Consider the following 20032-nt stretch of genomic DNA (forward strand, 5'->3'; position numbering starts at 1 on the left):
AAAAACTCTCCTATCCATGTGGATTGAGGTGTACGTCCCAATGGGGGCTAAAGGCGGTGGCTCTCTCCTCCGGTCTAGGGGCCCTTGGTATGAAAGTCATAACACCCAGGCTGATGTTTTCAGCCCATCAGCGATTCTCTTGGGGGTAGGATCGGGTGTTGTAGCGTCTTGTGGGGCTGACAGTTTGTTTTAAACTTGTGGTAGCTCTGAGAGACTTAATTCGTTTCGTGTTCTGGTCGCTTCCTGTGACCACACGTCAAAGACACAGAAGTGGAGTGAGGTATTGACAGGACTGAATGGATTCCAGATGGGAAACCAGCCTCCCTAAGTGCCGCGTGTTCCTCAGGGCCTTGCCTTTTGATGTCAGCCATGATGGTTTCCTTGCTTTAAACCAGGGTTACTGAGAGCTCAGGCTGTTTCTGGGTGGATACTCTGTCTCCATCACTGAAGCTTCCATTCCCCACTCCTTGTGGTATGTGTGCGTGTGTTCTTGTGTGCCTGTGTGTGAACATGAGTGTGTGCGTGTGAGTGCACATGCCTGTGTGCATGTGCTTGTGTGCCTGTGTGTGCACCTGGATGTACATGTGTATGTGCCTGAGTGTGCATGTGAGTGTGTGTGTGTGTGTGTGTGTGTGTGTGTGAAGTGTTCAGTAGCTTACGTGTGTGGAAGTCAGTCCTCTCTCACCCTGCTTCCTTCTTTTCCAGAGAATTTCCTTGGTCAGTAGTTTTGCTGCTTCGCTCTTCCTGGGTGGGTACTCGCCCATCGACTACAGTGATGGTAAGTCTTCAGAACACGCTTGCTCCCGTGTAGGGGGGCCGTGGGGACTGCAGTCGCCTCATCCAGCTTAGGTGCCTGACACGCAGCTCTCACCATTCCTGCTGTGTGACCTCTACACTCCTCAGCTGAAGATGGCAAAGGTGTATGTTCTCTCTCAGTGCCCGAGGCGCCTGCAGTCTGGAACGTAGCCGTAGCCGTAGCTACACTGGGCGGTCCTGTCTCAAGACACAGGGCTGCAGACAAACTCTAAGCCAGGGAGCAGGCGTCTGGAGGGTGCCGGGGTTGGGGAAGCTTCCGATGTCCCTCTCTAAGGTCCTTGATGAAACTGTGGGAAGGAAGAGGGTCTGCGTGAAAAAAGGGCATGCGGGGAGAGGGAGAGGGCGGGGGAAGGGGAGGGGTGGGAGGAGCCACAGGAGAAGGAGCTGAGCAGTTGCTTCATTCGTCCTTCTGATCACAGGGATCATGGGGGACAGGGTTGGGGGCACCTCACGAGGTGTGAGTACCAGAAGCAAGGATCCTCAGGGAGCATCTTGGAGCTTGGCTTCTGCCGTCTACTGTGCTGTTCATACTTGGTGAATTTAAGAATTCGGTTTACTTATTTATTATCCAGCCCAATTTTGTTCTGTGAGATACAGTCTCTTGAAGCCCGGCTGGCCTTAAGCTTACAAGGAAGCTGTGGATGACCTTGAACATCTGACCTTCGGCCTCTACTTTCTAATTTCTAGGGTAACAGGTGTGCACCACCATGCAGTTTGGGTTTTGTTTTGTTTTTGGCTTAGGGCTTTAAAAAAATAGATTTACTTTATTTAATTATTCGTGTGTGACTGGGCACCTGTGTCAAGTCTCCATGCGGGATAGAGGCACTGGACCCCTCTGGAGCTGTAGGAGGCTACGAGCCACCGGACGTGGGTGCTGGAGCCCAAAGTGAGCTCCCTACAGAGTACATGCCGTTAACCTAACCCTGAGCTGTCTCTCTCTCCCCTCGGTTTTAGTTTTTCGAGACAAGATTCTGCTGTGTGCCCCGGGCTCCCATTGAACTCATTGTGTAGCCTGGGCTTTCTCCAAACTCAACAGCAATCCTCCTGCCTCTGCCTCCTGAGGTGCTTTGATTACAATGTATGCTACCACACCCCAGTCAGAATCGGAAGCTTTTGGTATCAAAACTCTGATAAAACAGAAGCGATGTCAGCAGGGAGGGGCAGCTAGAGGGACATTCTTTTTTTTTTTTTTTAACTTTTATTTATTTGTGTGTTTGTTTATTACGTATAAGTACATTGTAGCTGTCTTCAGACATACCAAATAGGGGGTCAGATCTCATTACAGATGGTTGTGAGCCACCATATATGGTTGCTGGGATTTGAACTCAGGACCTCTGGAAGAGCAGTCAGTGCTCTTAACCACTGAGCCATATCTCCAGCCCTGGAGGGATGTTCTTGAAAGAACTCACAACTCACAGACGAGTGAGAACATTTTAGTCCATTTTCCGTTGGCGTAATAAAAACACTCGAGACCAGGTAATAGATAAAGAATGGAAGTTTTTTCCAGGGCTTGGATGTAGCGTAATTGGTAGAGTGCTTGCCTGGTGCATGCAGCCGTGGGCAGTTCCCAGCACCATGTAAAACGTGAGATGGGTAAAACAGTTTCACATGCGTGTTATCCCAGCCTGCCTGCTTTCAAGGGCACATAACTATAGTCAGATATAATAAAAATAATAAATATAATACAAAATAAATATAAAATATAAATATATAAGTAAAATAAATTATAAACATATAAAATATACAAATAAATATAAAATATATATTATGAATATGTAAAATATAAATAAATATAAAATGAGATATATTATGAGTATATAAAATAATAAAATAAACATAAAATAAAATATAAAACTAATAAAAATAACAATTCTAAATTACTATTAAATAATTAATACATTACTTATATAAATAAAAGTAATGAATCTTTTTAAGATTTATTTATTTATTATATATAAGTACACTGTAGCTGTCTTCAGACACACCAGAAGAGGAAATCGGATCCCATTACAGATGGTTGTGAGCCACCATGTGGTTGCTGGGAATTGAACTCAGGACCTCTGGAGGAACAGTCAGTGCTCTTAACTGCTGAGTCATCTCTCCAACCCCCCATCCCCCCCCTTTTTTTTTAAGATAGTAATGAATCTTTTAAAGCTACCATCCTAAGGACCCCACCTTACATGTCTTTTCCTGGAATTCTCTGAGTACTGCCCTCTCTCAAGGCTGCCTCTGATGGATGCCTTAAAACCCACAGGACATGGGAGCCCTTGCCGGTTGGCATGCCACTGGGCAGTCCCCGTCCCTGGCAGTCCCCGGAACAGCGTTTTCTGAGGCTCCCCGAGTGATGGGAGTCTGTGGGGAGTATTTGGAGGAGGTGGGTTACATGGGCCCTGCTGACTCTGGCTCTTAGGCTCAAAGAGAACCAAGCCTGTTACTTCCCTCTGTCATGCGTAGATGCAGCCACAGGGCTGGAGGGGAGGCTGGGCGCTCTCGGAGAGGACCTGGGCTCAGTTTCCAGTAGCTACATGGCAGCTTACAACCGCCTGAGACTCCATTTTCAAATGTGTGACATTGTGTCCTGGCATGTGTGGTGCATAGACATACATGCAAGAAAACATTCGTTCATAGAAAAGCAAGTAAATACATCTGATTTTAAGAAACAGCAGATCAAGAGCCAGCCACACCTCTGCTCTAGAGAACTAACTGTGCCGTTTTCCCCATCTCTGCCTCCAAAGCTCCCACTCCTCCTGGGGTTTTACTTTTGTTTCCTACCTTCCTTAGGGTCTGGAATGAATTTGTTGCAGATCCAGGAAAAAGTCTGGTCCCAGGCTTGCCTGGATGCCTGTGCCCCCCATTTGAAGGAGAAGCTGGGCTCACCGGTCCCTTCCTGCTCTGTTGTGGTAAGTCCTCTTTCGGGTAGCGACTGCAGTGGGGGTTCGGGCACTGCTGGTGGAGCCTAGGGTCAGGTACACACACACAGACACACACACACACACACACACACACACACACACACACACACACCAAGTTCATCAGCCTTTGGAATTACTCAGAATATCAATATCAGGATATCTGGATAACGCAGTATCATTCAAGGACCTGGCTAGGTTCCCAAGCTATCTGAAGGATTTCTGGGTGACTGCACCCCTAAAGGTAAACATGCAGGGTGCTGAAATTCTGGGTGCTAGCATGGCAGCTTGCAGCAGGCAGACTCTGGGAAACAGATACTGAAGATCTGACAGAGCACAGGCCCTGCGTCACACCAAGACTAAACCCTGGCTGCACCCAGACCCTCCCGTTTATGGCGTATTGTTGTTGTTTTGAGGCAGGGTCTCTATATAGCCCAAGATGGCCTGGAACTTGTTGTGTAGACCAATCTGGCCTAGAACTCAGAGACCCTCCTGCCTCTGCCTCCTAGTGCTGAGGCTAACAGTGTGGTGCCACCACACCTAGCTTGGCCTGCCTGTATTTTTTTTAAATCTTTTTTTAAATATTTTATTTTTTTATTATATATGAGTACACTGTAGCTATCTTCAGACACACCAGAAGAGAGCATCAGATCTCATTACAGATGGTTGTGAGCCACCATGTGGTTGCTGGGATTTGAACTCAGGACCTCGGGAAGAACAGTCAGTGCTCTTAACCACTGAGCCATCTCTCCAGCCTGGCCTGCCTGTATTTAATCAGTGTCCCACCTTCCTCTTCTGGAGGTAACACTGTGTACAAAGCCATTGCACTTATGAGGTGAGATACAGTATGTCAAGAGGGTTCAGACGGTGGTTGGGCCCACAAGTAAGTTATGGGTACTTAACCATGGCTGAGGGCTATGAACACCCAGTGCCTTCCGGTTGGCTGACCCCATTCTTGGCTGTAGAGAGGATCACATGGTTGAAATAGGGTAGGAGTTCATTTACAGCAGCTAAGGGGGAGTAAGTTGTCTTATCTCTTTGCCACTGGGTGTGGTCCAGCAGTGTGGACAAGTGGATACTAAGTTTCCTTGTTGAGTAGCAATGTTACAGCATTAGAAGAAGCAGGAGGAGGAAGAAGAGTAGCAGAGCAGGAAGAGAATTAGGAAGAGGAAGAAGAGGAGGAGGAGGTCAAGAAGATAAGTAGGAGGAAGAGAGACAGGTGGAGGAGGAGGAAGAAGAGGAGGAGGAGGAAGAGGGACAGGAGGAGGAGGAGACGGAGAATATAGAATTAGCCTTTCAGCATGGAATAGTAGCCCAGACCTTTCATCCCTGTGAGTTCCAGGCCAGCCTGGTCTACATAGCAGGTTCCAGAACAGTCAAAGGCGCATAGTGAGGCCCTGTCACAGAAAAACAGCCAAAAAGTTAATTAAGCTTCAGTTTTCTGTAAGATATGGGTCACTAGGGGTCAAGTCCCAAGTCAGTGGTTAGGCCTGCCTGTTGAAATGTGGGAATTTGGTTTTATTTTTTGGGTTTTGTGAGTCCCTGGAATGTTACCACTGTTCGTAGCCTTTTGTTTCATGTGAAATGGAGACCAAAGTTTTGTCTAAGACCCAGGCTTTGCTTACATAATGCCAAGAATGCCTCAGAGGAGCCTTTTCAGAGGCAAGTATTAGAGGAACCGGAAAGAACCGGTTCTGAGAAAATGTGCATTTCCACTTACTGACCAAATGCCAATGAGAAGTCACCGTGGCTTCACCCGGTGTCACCCCTGTTGGAACCAAACTTTTTATGTTGGGGCCTCCCTGACTCCTGATGTGTCCTGTGAGTGTGGAGGGCAGTTGTCACCAGAGAGACACAGGAGCCTGTGGGTGAGTGACTGATTCCACATTAACCTGCACACAGGCCCCATCACATTCTAGCGTCTGAGGCAACCTAGGCCAAAGCCTTTTATTTCCCCCAAGGATGGCTTGTTCTGTTGGAAATCCAAAACATTGCTGGATGGTAGTTTTTCCTTCCCCTACAGTAAGGGAAACGGTATCTTTTAAAAATGTATTTCTTTGAGTAAATCTTATTACGTAATTCATACTGGCCTATTACTGTGGAGTCCAGAGTGGCCTTGAATTCATGGTCATCCTCCTGTCTCAGCAGCCGGAGTTGGGATTATAGATGTCAGCCATTATGCCTTGCCCTTAGTTTGTTTGTTTCACTCACTTGGCTTTTTTATTTCCCCAAGATAGGGTTTTATCTTTTTTTTTTTTTTTAAGATTTATTTACTTTATGTATGTGAGTACACTGTAGCTGTCTTCAGACACACCAGAAGAGGGCATCAGATCCCATTACAGATGGTTGTGAGCCACCATGTGATTGCTGGGAATTGAACTCAGGACCTCTGGAAGAGCAGCCAGTGCTCTTAACCACTGAGCCATCTCTCCAGCCCTACCCCCAGTTTCTCGAGGCAGTCTCAAGTACCCCAGGTTGGCCTTGAGTTTGCTATCTAGCCCAGGCTAGCCCACACTAACTCTGAGGTTAGTTTTCTTTAGAACTCTGTTCTCCTTGCTTACTTATCTTGTAATTCTTATTCTAGTTGCTGGCCCAATGGATAGGGCCCTTGCTGTGTCTGCGAGCTTCCTTGTAACCAATGCCCTGTTACTTTTTCCTTCAACATTGTATCCAAAATCTGGTGTTCACAGAGTAGGCAGAAGTTGGGGATTGCTATGTTCTGACTTTCCTGAATTTCTCAAACTCATGTGATCCCCAAGGTGGCTAACTTCAAGCCTGTAGTTCCGAACCTGTACCAGGGTCCTTCTGTGGACGGATGATGGAGCTCCAGGCTGTGCCACAGATGCCTGCAGCATCCTCATGGAAAATTCCTTCTGTCTCAGTGACCTGGAGCCAGGAGTCTCCTGGGTTGAGTCGTGTCTGTGTGGCTGTGCTGAGCTGGCTGTGGCTAGCTCAGCTGAACACAGTGTTCTTTCTTACCAGGGAGCCATTTCTTCCTACTACGTTCAGCGCTATGGATTCCCTCCAGGATGCAAAGTGGTGGCCTTCACTGGGGACAACCCAGGTATGTGCCTCGGTGGGGTTGCTCTTACACACACTGTCTTAGTCAGGGTCTGATTGGTGAACAGACACCGTGACCAACATGAGTTTTATAAAGGACAACATTGACTTGGGGCTGGCTTACAGGTTCAGAGTTCAGTCCATTATCATCAAGGCAGGAACATGGCAGCATCCAGGCAGGAATGTGCAGAGGAGCTGAGAGTTCTAGACTCTCAGAAGGCTGCTAGCAGATTACTGGCTTCTGGGCAGTTAGGATGAGGGTCTTAAAGCCCACGCCTACAGTGACACACCCCTACTCCAACAGGGCCACACCTGATAGTGCCACTCACTGGGCCCAGCATATGAAACCAACACACACACACACACACACACACACACACACACACACACACACACACACACACACAGCAGTAAAAAAGAAAAGGCACATGACCTGTTCCTACACTACTCTGCCGGGCTCCCTCTGACCCGGGCGGTCTGCAGGCCGTTCCGTTTGGCACCTCGCCACACAGCTTTGCTTTCACTCACAGTTCCCTTGGCGGGTTGTTACCACGCCAGGCACACACATCCCAATTCTGTGGCGGGCTTGGGGCATCCCGCCACTGCACCTTCTCTTGAACTCAATTAAGTCGACACATGAAAGAACACACCATACGATAACCTCTGATCCAATTGATAAGATATAATCTGCCCATCAAAGTCCTGTAGACACCCACCCCTTAAAAAGAGTCATAGAAACCTGTGTTTATGTGCAGAGAAGAATCATAACATAACATCTACCGCCATGTTCTCCCAGCTCCTCCTCCTTGCTCTGGCTTCTCTCCTGCTTCTCCCTCCCTTCTAAAACCTCTGTTCCCACCTCCCTTCCTACTCACCCAATGACAGGCCATATATATATATATATATATATATGTATATATGCACGTGTGCATGTACCTATGTACACAGTAAACTACACTGGCTGGTTATAGAGCCCAAGGGATATATTATTAGGCCTCCACCTCCCCAATGCTGGGGTTACATGCAGCGGATGCCACCATGCCCAGCCACTGACCAGCTTCTTTTTTTAAAAAAGATTTATTTATTTATTTTATGGAAAGCATTCTGCCTGCATATGTGACTGCAGGCCAGAAGAGGGCACCAGATCTCATTACAGATGGTTGCGAGCCACCATGCGGTTGCTGGGAATTGAACTCAGGACCTCTGGAAGAGCAGTCAGTGCTCTTAACCACTGAGCCATCTCTCCAGCCCCACTGACCAGCTTCTTAATGAAGCCTTCAGTACTGTTCTCTTTTTCCCTCTTAATTCTGGCTCTTTATCGCAACCCCAGCCTGGCCCCACCACCCTCAAAGGCTCAGGCATGGGCTCGGGCCTGTACTGTCTTGGTGAAGGTCAGTGGGTATAAAGAAAGCAGTGGTCTCCCCACCCCCATCTCCATTCTATTCCAGCCACCGTCTCAGCTCCTCAGCCCGTCCGAGAGACACTGTTTCAAGGTCATTTGGTCTATGAGCAGTTTATTTCTTGTGGCACCCCCCCCCACGTTGCCTCTTCCTCCTCCTCCTCCTCCCCCTCTTCTTCTTCTTGTTCTTCTGGGTCTCTCAAGGCCTCTGGTTTCTGTGAAAGAGCAGATGGGCCACACTGAGGAGTATGCTATGTGCTGTACTCCAGACCCACAGAGAAAGCCAGCTTTTCCCAGTGAATCTCCAAAGACATTGAAGGAATTCTCTTCAGCTTCTTCCTAAGCTCATGCATTAACCTCCAACCTTCTGGTCAGCTTGATGTTTGGGCATCGGGGCTTCAACTGTCCTAATGGAGCTCTGCACTGTCTCCTAGGCTTGGGCATGGGCACTGCCTCAAGGAACACCCCACTGCCCAGTTCAGGGGTGTCTGTTTCTGTTCCCATGTCTCCTCTCAGTTCATCCATTCAACATTTAGGGAGCACGGGCTATGTGTCAGGTCCTCTTTAGTGCTGTCGGGGGCCATGTCAGCAGAGAGGGCAGAGAAGACTGCTGCAGGGAACCCTGTGTCTGCAGGGGGCAGTAGCCATAACCGTAGCTCTCCCTTTGTCCTGGGCTAGCAAAACCCACTGTGTTCCTGTCTTGATGCCTTGGCCTGGTCTCCTTGGTTCTCTGAGTACCTGGCCATGGTGGGGAGTTTATCCCTGAGGGAGAATTCTCAGCCTTGAAATCAGGGCCTTGACTAGAGCAGTCCATCCTTTGGCCCCTGTCACCCTTTTGCTCCTTAAACTCAACTTGCTCACCTGCGGGTTAAGGCAGAGGTAGTATCCGTGTTGCTGTCTAGGTGGTTACTACAGTTTGCTCTGTGGGTCTCACCAGAGGTTTCCCTTCCGTTCCCAGCGTCGCTGGCCGGCATGAGGCTGGAGGAAGGAGATATTGCGGTAAGGTGACTCCCACACCTACAGACCTTCTGTCCTGGGGACCGGGGTGCTGAGTCTCAGCTGTGTGTTGGCAACCGTCAGAGGGTCTGCTGCCTCTAGAGAGGATAGAGGCCCACTAGCCTTCCTTAGGTCATTGTCCTTTGCTGATGTCAGGCAAGAACCCTGTCTGCTTGACAGTGACTGTCTTACAAGCAGAGTGGCAGAGGGTTGGAGGAGGGCCAGGGTGCTGTGAGCTCCTGAGTGTGTGGGAAGATTTCTTCAGTGGTTTTTCTACACCTACTAGGGAGGCCATTTGGGAAACCATTACTTTAATGATTCGGTATTAAGCTCTAGAAGGTCAGTGATGATGTCCACAAGAGCCTGAATCTGGGTAGCAGCTGACCTTTCACTCACTGGGTATGAGGAGGGTCAAGGAAAAAAGAGAGTTGACAGGTGTCTCTGCTCACCTGCAGTATGAGGATGGAAGTGACTGGATGAAAGCAGGGTGGGATGCGGGGTGTGTCACTGACAGAGGACACTTGTAGGCAAGACCCAGGCACCTCACCCCTCTGTTCTGCTCACCCTCAGGTCAGCCTGGGCACCAGTGACACCCTATTTCTCTGGCTCCAAAAGCCCATGCCTGCCTTGGAAGGGCACATCTTCTGCAACCCAGTGGATGCACGGCAATATATGGCGCTTCTGTGGTAATCCTGGGTTGGGGAAAGAAGGCGCACACAGGTCAGGGACAACCAGACATGCTCAAGCTATTCCTACCAAAATGCCTCATGGGTAGCCAAGACCACAGGGACACGTGAGTTCTTACTTGACAGCAGAACCATCTGGGGAGGAGCCCAAGACCTATGGACCCCCAAGCTTGGGTGCAAACTCTACCTCCAACCCTGTCCTGTGTGGCACTGGTTTTGTAAGTAAGGTGTTTACTTCGAGGTGCTCTGACGTACATGTTTGGCTTGACCCTCAGCAAGAGGGAGTTTTTACAGGAGCTGAGTCACAGGCCTTTGGTACCTGTTGGAAGCTCCCCAGCTTAGAAGGCTTTTGAGCTGTAAGCACCTAGAACCACTGGAGAATATTCAGGTCTAGTTAGGCTAGTACCCCAGCCCTGATGAAGAGCCAATGTGAGGTATAGAGATCTCTATGTGGGCCCCACGGTGGCAGCGTCCAGCATAAACAGATCCCATGATAACTGTGAGTCCAGCACCTTCCAGGATGTCCATGAAGCCACAGGAGAGACTAAGAGGCTTGAGGTTCCCACTCATTGTTGTGCCTTGCCCATGGGTTGTGGTCTAGCCTGATCCGGAGACCATCTCTCTGGGACTCTTTCAACAACCCTGGGTCCAGTCTGAAAGTAAAGTTTAGTAGTCAATTCCTTGCCTAGCATGTGAGGCACCTGGGTTCCGACCCCAACACCCCAAAACCTGGGAGCCCAGGACTCATATACTGTGTGTATTTCTGCAGCTTTAAAAATGGCTCCCTCATGAGAGAGAAGATTCGAGATGAGTCTGCCTCCTGTTCCTGGAACAAGTTCTCTAAGGCCCTGCAGTCCACGGAGATGGGGAACAATGGAAACTTGGGTAATCTGGGCCTGTGGACAGGACCAGCAAGGCTTGGGGTGCCATGACTTGGGGTGTGAAGTTGTGGGGGGTGGTCTTTCTGTGTCCGCGTGTATTCTCATGCGCTGGTGTGGGTCCCCAGGTTCTGAGGACGCACTCACATAGTTACCCATGGCTGCAGCTTCACAGTGCAGTGGAAGATCAGACCCGAGTTCTTTCTTCTTCCCCTTCAAAATCAGAGACGGCGGCCCCAGGATCTACTGTGGCCCGCTGCTTCTCAGTAGGCAGGTTTCTGCCCCAGACAGAAAGCAGCGAGCACGAGGTTATGTCCTGAGGAGGGGAGGGACATGTCTCTCCTCATACCCCGCCCGGTGCTCAGGTTCAGTGAGGCAGCTGAGCCAAGTAGAAATCAGAAAGGTTGCCTTAGAATAGCCCTGGCCTTCCCAGTCCCCTCTGTCCAGTGGGAGAGCGAGGTCTGAGGATGTCACAGGGCTCCTCTAGGGCATGGGAGAGGGCTGAGGCACAAATCATGTAACTTCACTTTGTCCTTTTTTCGAAGTCTTTTGAGAAACCGTTCTTCTGCTCTGGGATGCTGACAGCTCACCCCTTCCTGGTTTTGCTTCAGGTTTTTATTTCGATGTCATGGAGATCACCCCTGAGATTATCGGGCGCCATAGGTTTAATGCAGATAACATGGAGGTACTTGTGTCTTTTCCGTGTGTATTGTGTGGTGTGTGTGTGTGTGTTCATTTACATGTGTGTTGCCAGTGTGCATGCACGTGGCAGACCAAGACTGACACTGGGGACTTGGTGGGCTGCTATTTCACCAGAGTCTTTGGGATGGGTTCTCTCCATCAAAGCCGGAGCTTGCCCAGGGGATTCTCCAGTTCCACCTTGGAGGCTCCAAACCCAGGTGCTCTTGCTATGCTGCAAGCGCTCTGACTGCCAGCAGCTGTCTTCCCAGCCCCAGACACATACGCTGTGGGCTATAGGACTACATTCATTCACTCTGGTGTGGAGTCCTGCTTAACAACTGGCTTTTGGCACTCTGCTAAAGGGGTCCATCATCTGTTCATCTACGGGTATGCTCTGGTGCGTTCTAGAGGTCGGGTCCCTCACACTGTGCCTGTTTTCTGGAGACAGGTCTCGGCATTCCCTGGAGATGTGGAGACCCGAGCGCTGGTTGAAGGCCAGTTCATGGCCAAGAGGATTCATGCAGAAGGCCTGGGCTACCGAGTCAGTAAGTAAGGGGCCAGCTGGATGTGTTCTGGGGGTCATGTGGGGTTGGGAGAGGGGTGGAAGAGGCTCAGAGACAGTGTCTATTCAGGCCTTATAGGATGCTGTGGGGAGACGGTGGGCGGACTTGGTTCTGGGTGGGGTGAGAGAGCAACTGGGGTGCCTTAGAGCAGGTATGGATGCACAGGCAGGGCGACCTGCTTCTCAGCTCTGTCACTGCTAAAATGATCGCTAGGTCGTAAACGTAGGTGCGGCATTAGGAGAGGTCTTCCTGTGCCCCAAGCTGTGTGCTAGCTGCAGTTCTAGCCCTGGCTGTCCTAGAACTCACTCCGTAGACCAAGCTGACCTCGAACTCAGAGAGCCTGCCTCTGTCTCTTCCTCTCATGCTGGACTTAAAAGCGAGCCAACACTCTTTGGCAAAGTGTATTTATTTATTTTTTATTTTTTGAGATTCGATCTCAATCCCTGTCGAAGGGTGATGGGGGAGAGATAGCTCAGTGGCTAAAATGCCTGCTACACTTAGAGAAGACTTAGAGCTCAGTTCTCACCACTCAGATCTGGGGGGACCCAGCACCCTCTTCTGGTCTCGTATGTATATTCGCATACACAGACCCGAGATACACACAGAATGAAATAAATCCTTTTAAAGAGTGAGATAACAACAACAACAATAATAACAACAACAATAACAACAACAACAACAGTAATAATCCTTTGGGTAGGGGACATTTATCAATAGAAGAAAACTTCTACTATTTCTCTTCTTTTTTTTTTTTTTTTTTTTTTTTTTTCGGTGCTGGGGACCGAACCCAGGGCCTTGCACTTCCTAGGCAAGCGCTCTACCACTGAGCTAAATCCCCAACCCCGAAAACTTCTACTATTGGTTCATTAAGAGATTTTTTTTTTTCCTTTTGGGGTATGGGGTGCAGCGGAGCAAAGTAGGTGGTGGTAGAACTCAGAGCCTTGCGTTTGCTCTGCGAACTGAACTACATCCCCCAACCTTTAATTTTTTAGTTGGTAAAGACAGTGAAGGCAGAAGGACTACAGATTCCCAGGCAAATGACATACGCGTGGCCTTCCATGGACGAGCCAAGCTTTGGCAAGCCACCCACGGCGGAAGGGCAGTCCTTTCTGCCTTGAGAGAATTGCTGTAAGCATTTCAGTTCTGTTTCATCTTTTGTCTTGCAGTGCCCAAGACAAAGATTCTGGCCACGGGAGGAGCCTCTCACAATAAAGACATCTTGCAGGTACGTGTGGTGGTGACCTTGTGCCACAACCTCTTCCTTGTCTTGCATCTAGAGCTGATGTCTTCCTTATCACGCTCTCCCTTATGTGGGGGAATAAGCTCTACTGACCCTGGAGCTCACAGATTTGACTGGAATGGCTGGCCAGCAAGCCCCTGGGATTTGATTCCCCAGGGCTGGGATTACAGGCATGTGTTGCACATTCAGATCCTTTACATGGATTCTAGGAGTTTAAAGTCGGGTCTTTGTGCACATACAGCAAGCACTTTACCGAACGAGCCATTTTCTCAGCCGTCCATCCACTCGTCTTGTGACACTTGAGGTGCTGGCTTTGATTTTTTAGCACTGAAAATAAATAAATTTAAGACAAAGTTTATATTGTTGTGATAAAACACGGCGAGCAAAAGCATCTTAGGGAGAAAGGGTTTGTTTCACTTTACTGTCCATCACTGAGGGATGTCAGGGTGGGAACAAATACAGGATCCTACAGGCAGGAACTGAGACAGAGCCCATGGATGAGTGCTGCTTACTGGCTTGCTCCCTGTGGCTAGCTGAGCCTGCTTTCTTATAGAAACAGGGATGGCCCCACCCACATCGATCGCTAATTAAAAAAAAATGCCCCACAGGCTGATCTCATGAAGACAATTTCTCAACTATGTTTCCGTGTTATCGGACAACTCTAGCTTGCGTCAAGTTGACAAAACCACAACAAACCAACCAGCATATAAAGAGTTAAAAAGCCGGGGAACAGACATGAGGGCCCAAGATCAGATTCCTTGGTTATGTGTACCAGCAATCCTAGCAACTGGCAAGTGGAGACACGAGGGGCAAGTGTCGCAGCTCTTGAGTGCAAGGTATCCTGGCAGTCAGGAGCCAAGGAATACAACCAAGTCACACCACACGACAAACCCCACATAATAGAACAGACGGAGCGAGAGACGCAAGAGGGTGGCTGCCTCTGCCGTGGTGAGAAACAGCAAGGACTGAGCAGCCGGGCAGGCTTGCCTAGGGTTTTCTCTGCGTGCGTGCGTGCGTCCGTCCGTCCGTCCGTCCGTCCGTGCGTAGCTTTCCAAGGTGGTCTGAGATTGGATGGATTTTTTTTTTTGGCCTGGTTTGGGGGCTTTATTTTTTCCCACTCTCCCTCCTCAAGGGGCTAGAACAGCCGTCATTAGAGAAATTTGGGCAGCAGGATCCCAGATGCTCGCACCCCCTCAAGGGGCTTATTGAGGGCCTCTGCAATTGTCGGCTACAGCCACTCTAGCCAGTTTGTAAGCCGAAGGCCAAACTACAGACTCTTTTGCAAACAGCGAGACTAAGTGACCAAAGAAGACACCTGGCGTTGACCTCTGGCCTCCACGTGTACCTGCACACATGAGGATTCCTCCTGCCCCCACACACGCACACAGACTCACAAAAAAGTACCGGGACCTGGATGTGACGGCGCAGTTTTTCAATCCTAGTGCTGGGGAGGCAGCAGCATGTGGGTCTGTGAGTTCTAGGCCAGCCTGCTCTAAATAGTGCTACACCAGCCAGGGCTACATAGCATGATCAGGTCTTAAGAGGAAAGGCGCGGGGCGTGGCTTGCTGCTTAAAGTCTCTGTAGAGACCAAAGCAGGAACATGATGTGTCTGAGGTTAGCTTGACTGCATGGCGAATTTCAGTCTGACTTGAGCTATGTGGTAGGATCTTGTCTTTTACAAGGTCTAGAGTCAGCCTAGGGACTGTAGCCCTTCTCTGGGGTCTTCCTGTCTCATCACCAGCTCCACGTGCTTAAAGCACCGGTGGTTAGATGGAAGGCATCGGAAGATATGAGGAAAGAGAGAAGAGCCTAGAAGGTTCTAAATGTTCTCTCTGACCGATGGCTCACCCATTCTAACTTCTGTGTCCCTCCCAGGTGCTTGCAGATGTTTTTGGGGCCCCTGTGTATGTCATAGACACCACCAGTTCAGCCTGTGTTGGCTCCGCGTACCGAGCCTTTCACGGTAGGTCAATGAACAGGGCAGGACTGTCTCACAAGTGTTAAAGCACCACTGGGCTGAGAAGGGTGGGAAGGGGGAGAGAGCATTCCCTGTTGAAGGACACCGGAATTTCAGGACTGTTAGCCTCATTTTTATCCCCACCCCCACCCCAGCAAGAATGAAACTCTACCCTTTGTGTGCACTAGTGAAAGTGGAGAAAGGGAGGCAGGATTCAAATTGGATGAGGCCTATCCGAGTCAAACTCGAAAGAGAGACCAAAAAACGCCACAAGGCATGCTTAAGGGCAGCCTAGGTGTAGGTCTGTGCAGTTAGGGGAGATGAAGGCAATGGATGGAATCCGGAAGAGCAAGAAATTGAGACAGTGGTAAAGGCCTCAGAGCCAAGAAGTCCAGAACCATGGACAGCTCCCCAGAGGCCCTGGCTCTCCTGGCTGTCTTCCTGAAACCTCAGACATTACTGGAAGACAGAGTTAGCTAGGGTTAAGGCTAGCCTCCTCGGTTAGGTTGCTTTACCCTGTCACCTGTCCTCTAGGGAACTCCTGGCTGTCAAGTGCATCAGGGGCTCCACCCTTTTTTTTTTTTTTTTTGATTCTTTTTTTGGAGCTGGGGACCGAACCCAGGGCCTTGCAGCTTCCTAGGCAAGCGCTCTACCACTGAGCTAAATCCCCAACCCCTCCACCCTTTTGCCTGGGGGTGAACTCACTCCTTTGCACACCTACTTAAACTTGATGTGTCTTTCAACACTGAAGAAGGGTGGAGTGCTGTCCTCTTAATCACGAAACTTTACCCTCATTCCTCTCTCTCCTCCAACTCCTGCAACTTCGTGTAGCAGGATCATTGGGGAATTTGCTTCCACATTTTTACTTCTTACCTCAACCCAGGGCCTTGTCTCTCTCTCTCTCTCTCTCTCTCTCTCTCTCTCTCTCTCTCTCTCTGATATACTTTTTGTCTTGTGATGAGCTCTCACTGAGTTGTCCCGATTGACTCGTAACTCTGGATTCCAGGTGAACCTTGAACTTGCCATTCTCTGATGTGTGACTTTTAGGAACTCTTCTGAGCTGGGTGACTCAGCTTAAAGACTTGGGCTTTCTCGGGTGGTGCTGGGTAGGAGCCTGAGTCTTGTGCAGGCCGAGGAGGCACCCACCGCTGAGCAGTCCTGCCTGGTTGAGGAACGGTTGTGTTTTGTCACCATAGCAGCATCTGACACATTCAGTTAACATCCTCATGTGACATGAGCAGATGTGAGATGACCTTTCCCCTCTAGGCCTTGCAGGAGGGACAAGTGTGGCCTTTTCAGAGGTGGTAAAATCAGCACCACAGCCCAGCCTGGCTGCCACCCCCAACCCAGGAGCTTCCCAGGTGAGAAACCATTGGATTTTCTCTTAGCGCTTGCCTCTCAATCTGTCTTGGCCCTTTTTTTCTTTTCTTTAAAAGGTGAATTTTTCTCTCATCTATATTAAATCTGCCGTACTAAACTGACCCCCTTCCCCCTCAAAACTCCCCATCCCCACACTCCCAAACATGTGCACACTCCACCCCACACACAGCCCACAGCACTTGAGGGTTGAATCTAGCTAGCGTCTCACCCATCTGAAACATTCACTTGACAGAATTACACCCTTGGCATACCAAGAAGCCATGGGTGCTGGGAACTGAACCTGCGTCCTCTGCAAGATCCATACAGGTTTTTAACCAATGCACCATCTCTCTAATGCCCCAATTTGTCAAATGTAAAATAGAAACAAAATAAAAAAAAAATAGAAACAAAATTATTCTTTTTTGTTTGTTTTGTCAAGACAGAGTTTCTCTGTGTAACCCTGGCTGACCTAGAACTCACCGTATAGACCATTCTGGCCTCTCCCTCCTGAGTTCTGGGATTAAAGGCATGGGCCACCACCACCTGTCGAACAAAATTAATTTTAACGATTTAACCTAATCTATCCAAAGTATCATTTTAACATGTAACTGTTTAGAGAAAACAGTAATGTCATAATTCTCATCCGTTTTGCACAAAGTTTGTGGAATATGTTTTATAATTATTTATATATATGTGTGTGTGTATATATATATACATATATATGTATGTGTATATAGTTATTTATTTATTTAAGTTTTTATTGCGTGTGTGCATGGTGCCTGAGGAGGCCAGAAGAGGGTGTTGGATCCCTTGGAACTGAACTCACCATGTGGGTACTGGAACTCAAACCTGGATCCTCTGGAAGGGTAGCCAGTGCGCTAAACCACTGGGCCATCTCTCCAGCCCCAGAATTTACATTTTTAAACTTTGAAGCTGCAAGCAGCCGTAAGAGACCCTTCCCCCATCCCCATCGTATATTGCTCTTTCTGCTTGTCCAGGTTTATGCAGCCCTTCTCCCTCGATATGCTGAACTGGAACAGAGAATCTTGTCCAAAGCTCGGAGGCCTCTGGAATGAATTCTTCGGGCCCAGGCACTCTGCTGCCTCCCTGGTGGCACTCGCTCGCGCCTCCTTGGTCTGAACAGTTCGGCTGTGCTGAACCTGCGGAGTACTCCTGTCCTGTCTGGACCATCCTGAAGCCATGACTCCTTGGAGACATGTGGCCTGCATGTCCTGGGATGGGAAAGCAATGTCTCCTTTTCTGTTTTTCATTCAGGAAAACATGGTAGGGTTTGGCCACCAAAGACAATCATCTTCCCCTTTCACAGGGACCAAACAGCAGCACAGGGAGAGACTGTCTTTTCCCTGACTGACCACACCTCCCTCCTCACCTTCAGCCACCTCCCCTATACCGGAACCGCAATCCTCCATCCTTCCCAGCAAACCAGACTAAGCCACTTCTCTCCTGCCTGTGACCAACCCTCCTGTTTCTGTGGGTGTCTTCCCAGGGCTCTCGTCTGTCTGTCTGTATGTCTGTCTGTCTGTCTGTCTGTCTCCTTCATCTTCCCTCCCTATACGCACCTGGTATAACTTCCCACTCAAGACGACCTTCATGGACCTGGTGAATATCCTTCCTTCCCCTCCCCCAGCCCTGCACAGAGACTGCCTGACTGGGGTTTCCTGGGTGCCCTGGCTGGGCATCTCCCAGGCTAAACACTTCCGGGTTCTTCCGTATTTCATTGTAGTTCATATGATGACAAAATTATGTGTTTTGAGAAATTTCTAAATTCTGGCTTTCTTTTTTTTGGGGGGGGTGGGTTAGGGGTTAACTCCTGCTGCCCTCAAACTTTCTTTGCAGCGAAAAGTGACCTTAAACTTAAGCTTTCTTCCTGCCACCATCTCCCAAGTATGTGCCACCACACCTGGTTTATGCCATACCAGGGATTGAACCCACGGCCTCACGTATTCTAGGCAAACACTCTACCTGCTGAGCCGCACGCCCAGCCTGGGTTTCCTTTTTAACTGGCATACTTTCACCTCTCACTTCCACGTATCCTACTATGCTTGAGCAGAGGCCGAGTCTTCCCTCTCTGCCCCTGCTTCACATTTTTCTTGGTGGTGATCTCACCCCCGCATCACCCCCTGGAGGTTTCCTCTGCTACAAGGCCATGCTGAACTCAGGACTCGACCACTGGATCTGACACAGTGGCGAGATGTTGCAGACAGGAGTGAGACCAGGGTCAGAGCAGTGACTGCTGGGAAATCAAAAGACAGAGCTTAGATGGAAAGAGACTTGTGTCTAGACATGAGGTCGCTTGGAAGGCTCGGTGTGTGTGTGTGGGGGGGGAGAAGCAACCATAACCATCGTGCCCACAACAAACCCACAGTGCAGAAGGAAACGCCTCTGGGACATTGATTGTTACAGAGATTTTATACTGCAAAGGCATCTGGGACCGCACAACAGTTAACCAGGACGACATTCCAACAGATCTTCCCTACAGTAAATCAGACAATTTTGGATGAAAAAGGCCTCCGTAGGTGACAAGTGAAAAAACAAATCCAAATGGAAACTCGGCAAGTCCATGTGAGAAGACACTGAACGGAAGGATAGACCGTGACAGATCTGGACAATCTACAGCACATCAAAGAGGAGGGAGGCGCCGAGGGAAGTTCAGGGAGGCACCAGAAAAGAAGGGAGGAGAATAAAGACAAGATCCCTGTTGATATTTAGAACTTCCCAAAATAAACAAAATTTTGAAAACACCTAAAATCCATCTCTCCCTGCTTCCCCTTTATTGATGCGGGGGTTTGAACCTGTGATTGAAGATCCTGGACAAGTCCTCTCCTACTGAGATGTTCACAAATGTGCTTTGAAAGAGTCTACCTTGTAATTTAGATGCTTTCTAGCAGTGTTCTGAGGTTTATGTATCACTGACCCAACATCAAAAGGCTTAGATCATAAAACAGACTGAGGTGGGGCAGGGGGCAGGGGGGGTAGGGAGGGTGGGGCAGGGGTTCTGTTTCTAGCATCCACACAGCAGCTCACAGGTGTAAGTCCAGTTCTAAAAGGGCTGCTATACTCCGAGTGATGCATACATGCAAGCAGGAAAACAGCTGCTCTAGATATAAGATAAAAACTAAAGGTTAAAGAAAACCCTAACACAGTATCCCAATGTACACTGTGTAATAAATCACATTTTGTGCGGTGAAGGTAAAAGTGAAGTTGTCAAGACCAAAGGATGCCATTCTCAGAAAAGAAAGGTCAGGCAGGTGTCACCCCAGGGAAGAAAGCAAGGGGACGAGGAACTTTCTCGTGGTGCATCCTGGCAAGTGTGGTGCGTTCCGTGTTCATGTCTCACACAGCTTGCCAAGTTCAGTCAGTACAGTTGATCTTGAGTGGGTTCGGGGAGTGGTTAGTGATGGGCAGGAGCCTTTCAAGACTCTACTGCTTTTATTATCACGCCTGAGCCACTCAGCAGTTCCGTTCT

The 20032-nt window shown here is 49.1% G+C and overlaps 1 protein-coding gene across 1 annotated transcript in view; it reads left to right on the forward strand.

Moving 5' to 3' along the window:
• Xylb (xylulokinase) overlaps window positions 1–19314 on the forward strand; it is a 32190-nt gene extending 12876 nt beyond the window's left edge. Inside the window, exons 8-19 of the mRNA XM_032911113.1 lie at window positions 706–778; window positions 3598–3716; window positions 6708–6789; window positions 9143–9183; window positions 9751–9866; window positions 10636–10751; window positions 11356–11429; window positions 11874–11970; window positions 13155–13213; window positions 15105–15192; window positions 16453–16547; window positions 17544–19314. Of these exons, the coding sequence (XP_032767004.1) occupies window positions 706–778; window positions 3598–3716; window positions 6708–6789; window positions 9143–9183; window positions 9751–9866; window positions 10636–10751; window positions 11356–11429; window positions 11874–11970; window positions 13155–13213; window positions 15105–15192; window positions 16453–16547; window positions 17544–17621 (1038 nt within the window). The 3' untranslated portion in view covers window positions 17622–19314. The remainder of the gene's footprint in view (window positions 1–705; window positions 779–3597; window positions 3717–6707; window positions 6790–9142; window positions 9184–9750; window positions 9867–10635; window positions 10752–11355; window positions 11430–11873; window positions 11971–13154; window positions 13214–15104; window positions 15193–16452; window positions 16548–17543) is intronic.
• Window positions 19315–20032: the final 718 nt, after the last annotated feature.

Source organism: Rattus rattus, chromosome 8 (genome assembly GCF_011064425.1).
Source record: "Rattus rattus isolate New Zealand chromosome 8, Rrattus_CSIRO_v1, whole genome shotgun sequence".
NCBI classification, from domain to species: domain Eukaryota; kingdom Metazoa; phylum Chordata; class Mammalia; order Rodentia; family Muridae; genus Rattus; species Rattus rattus.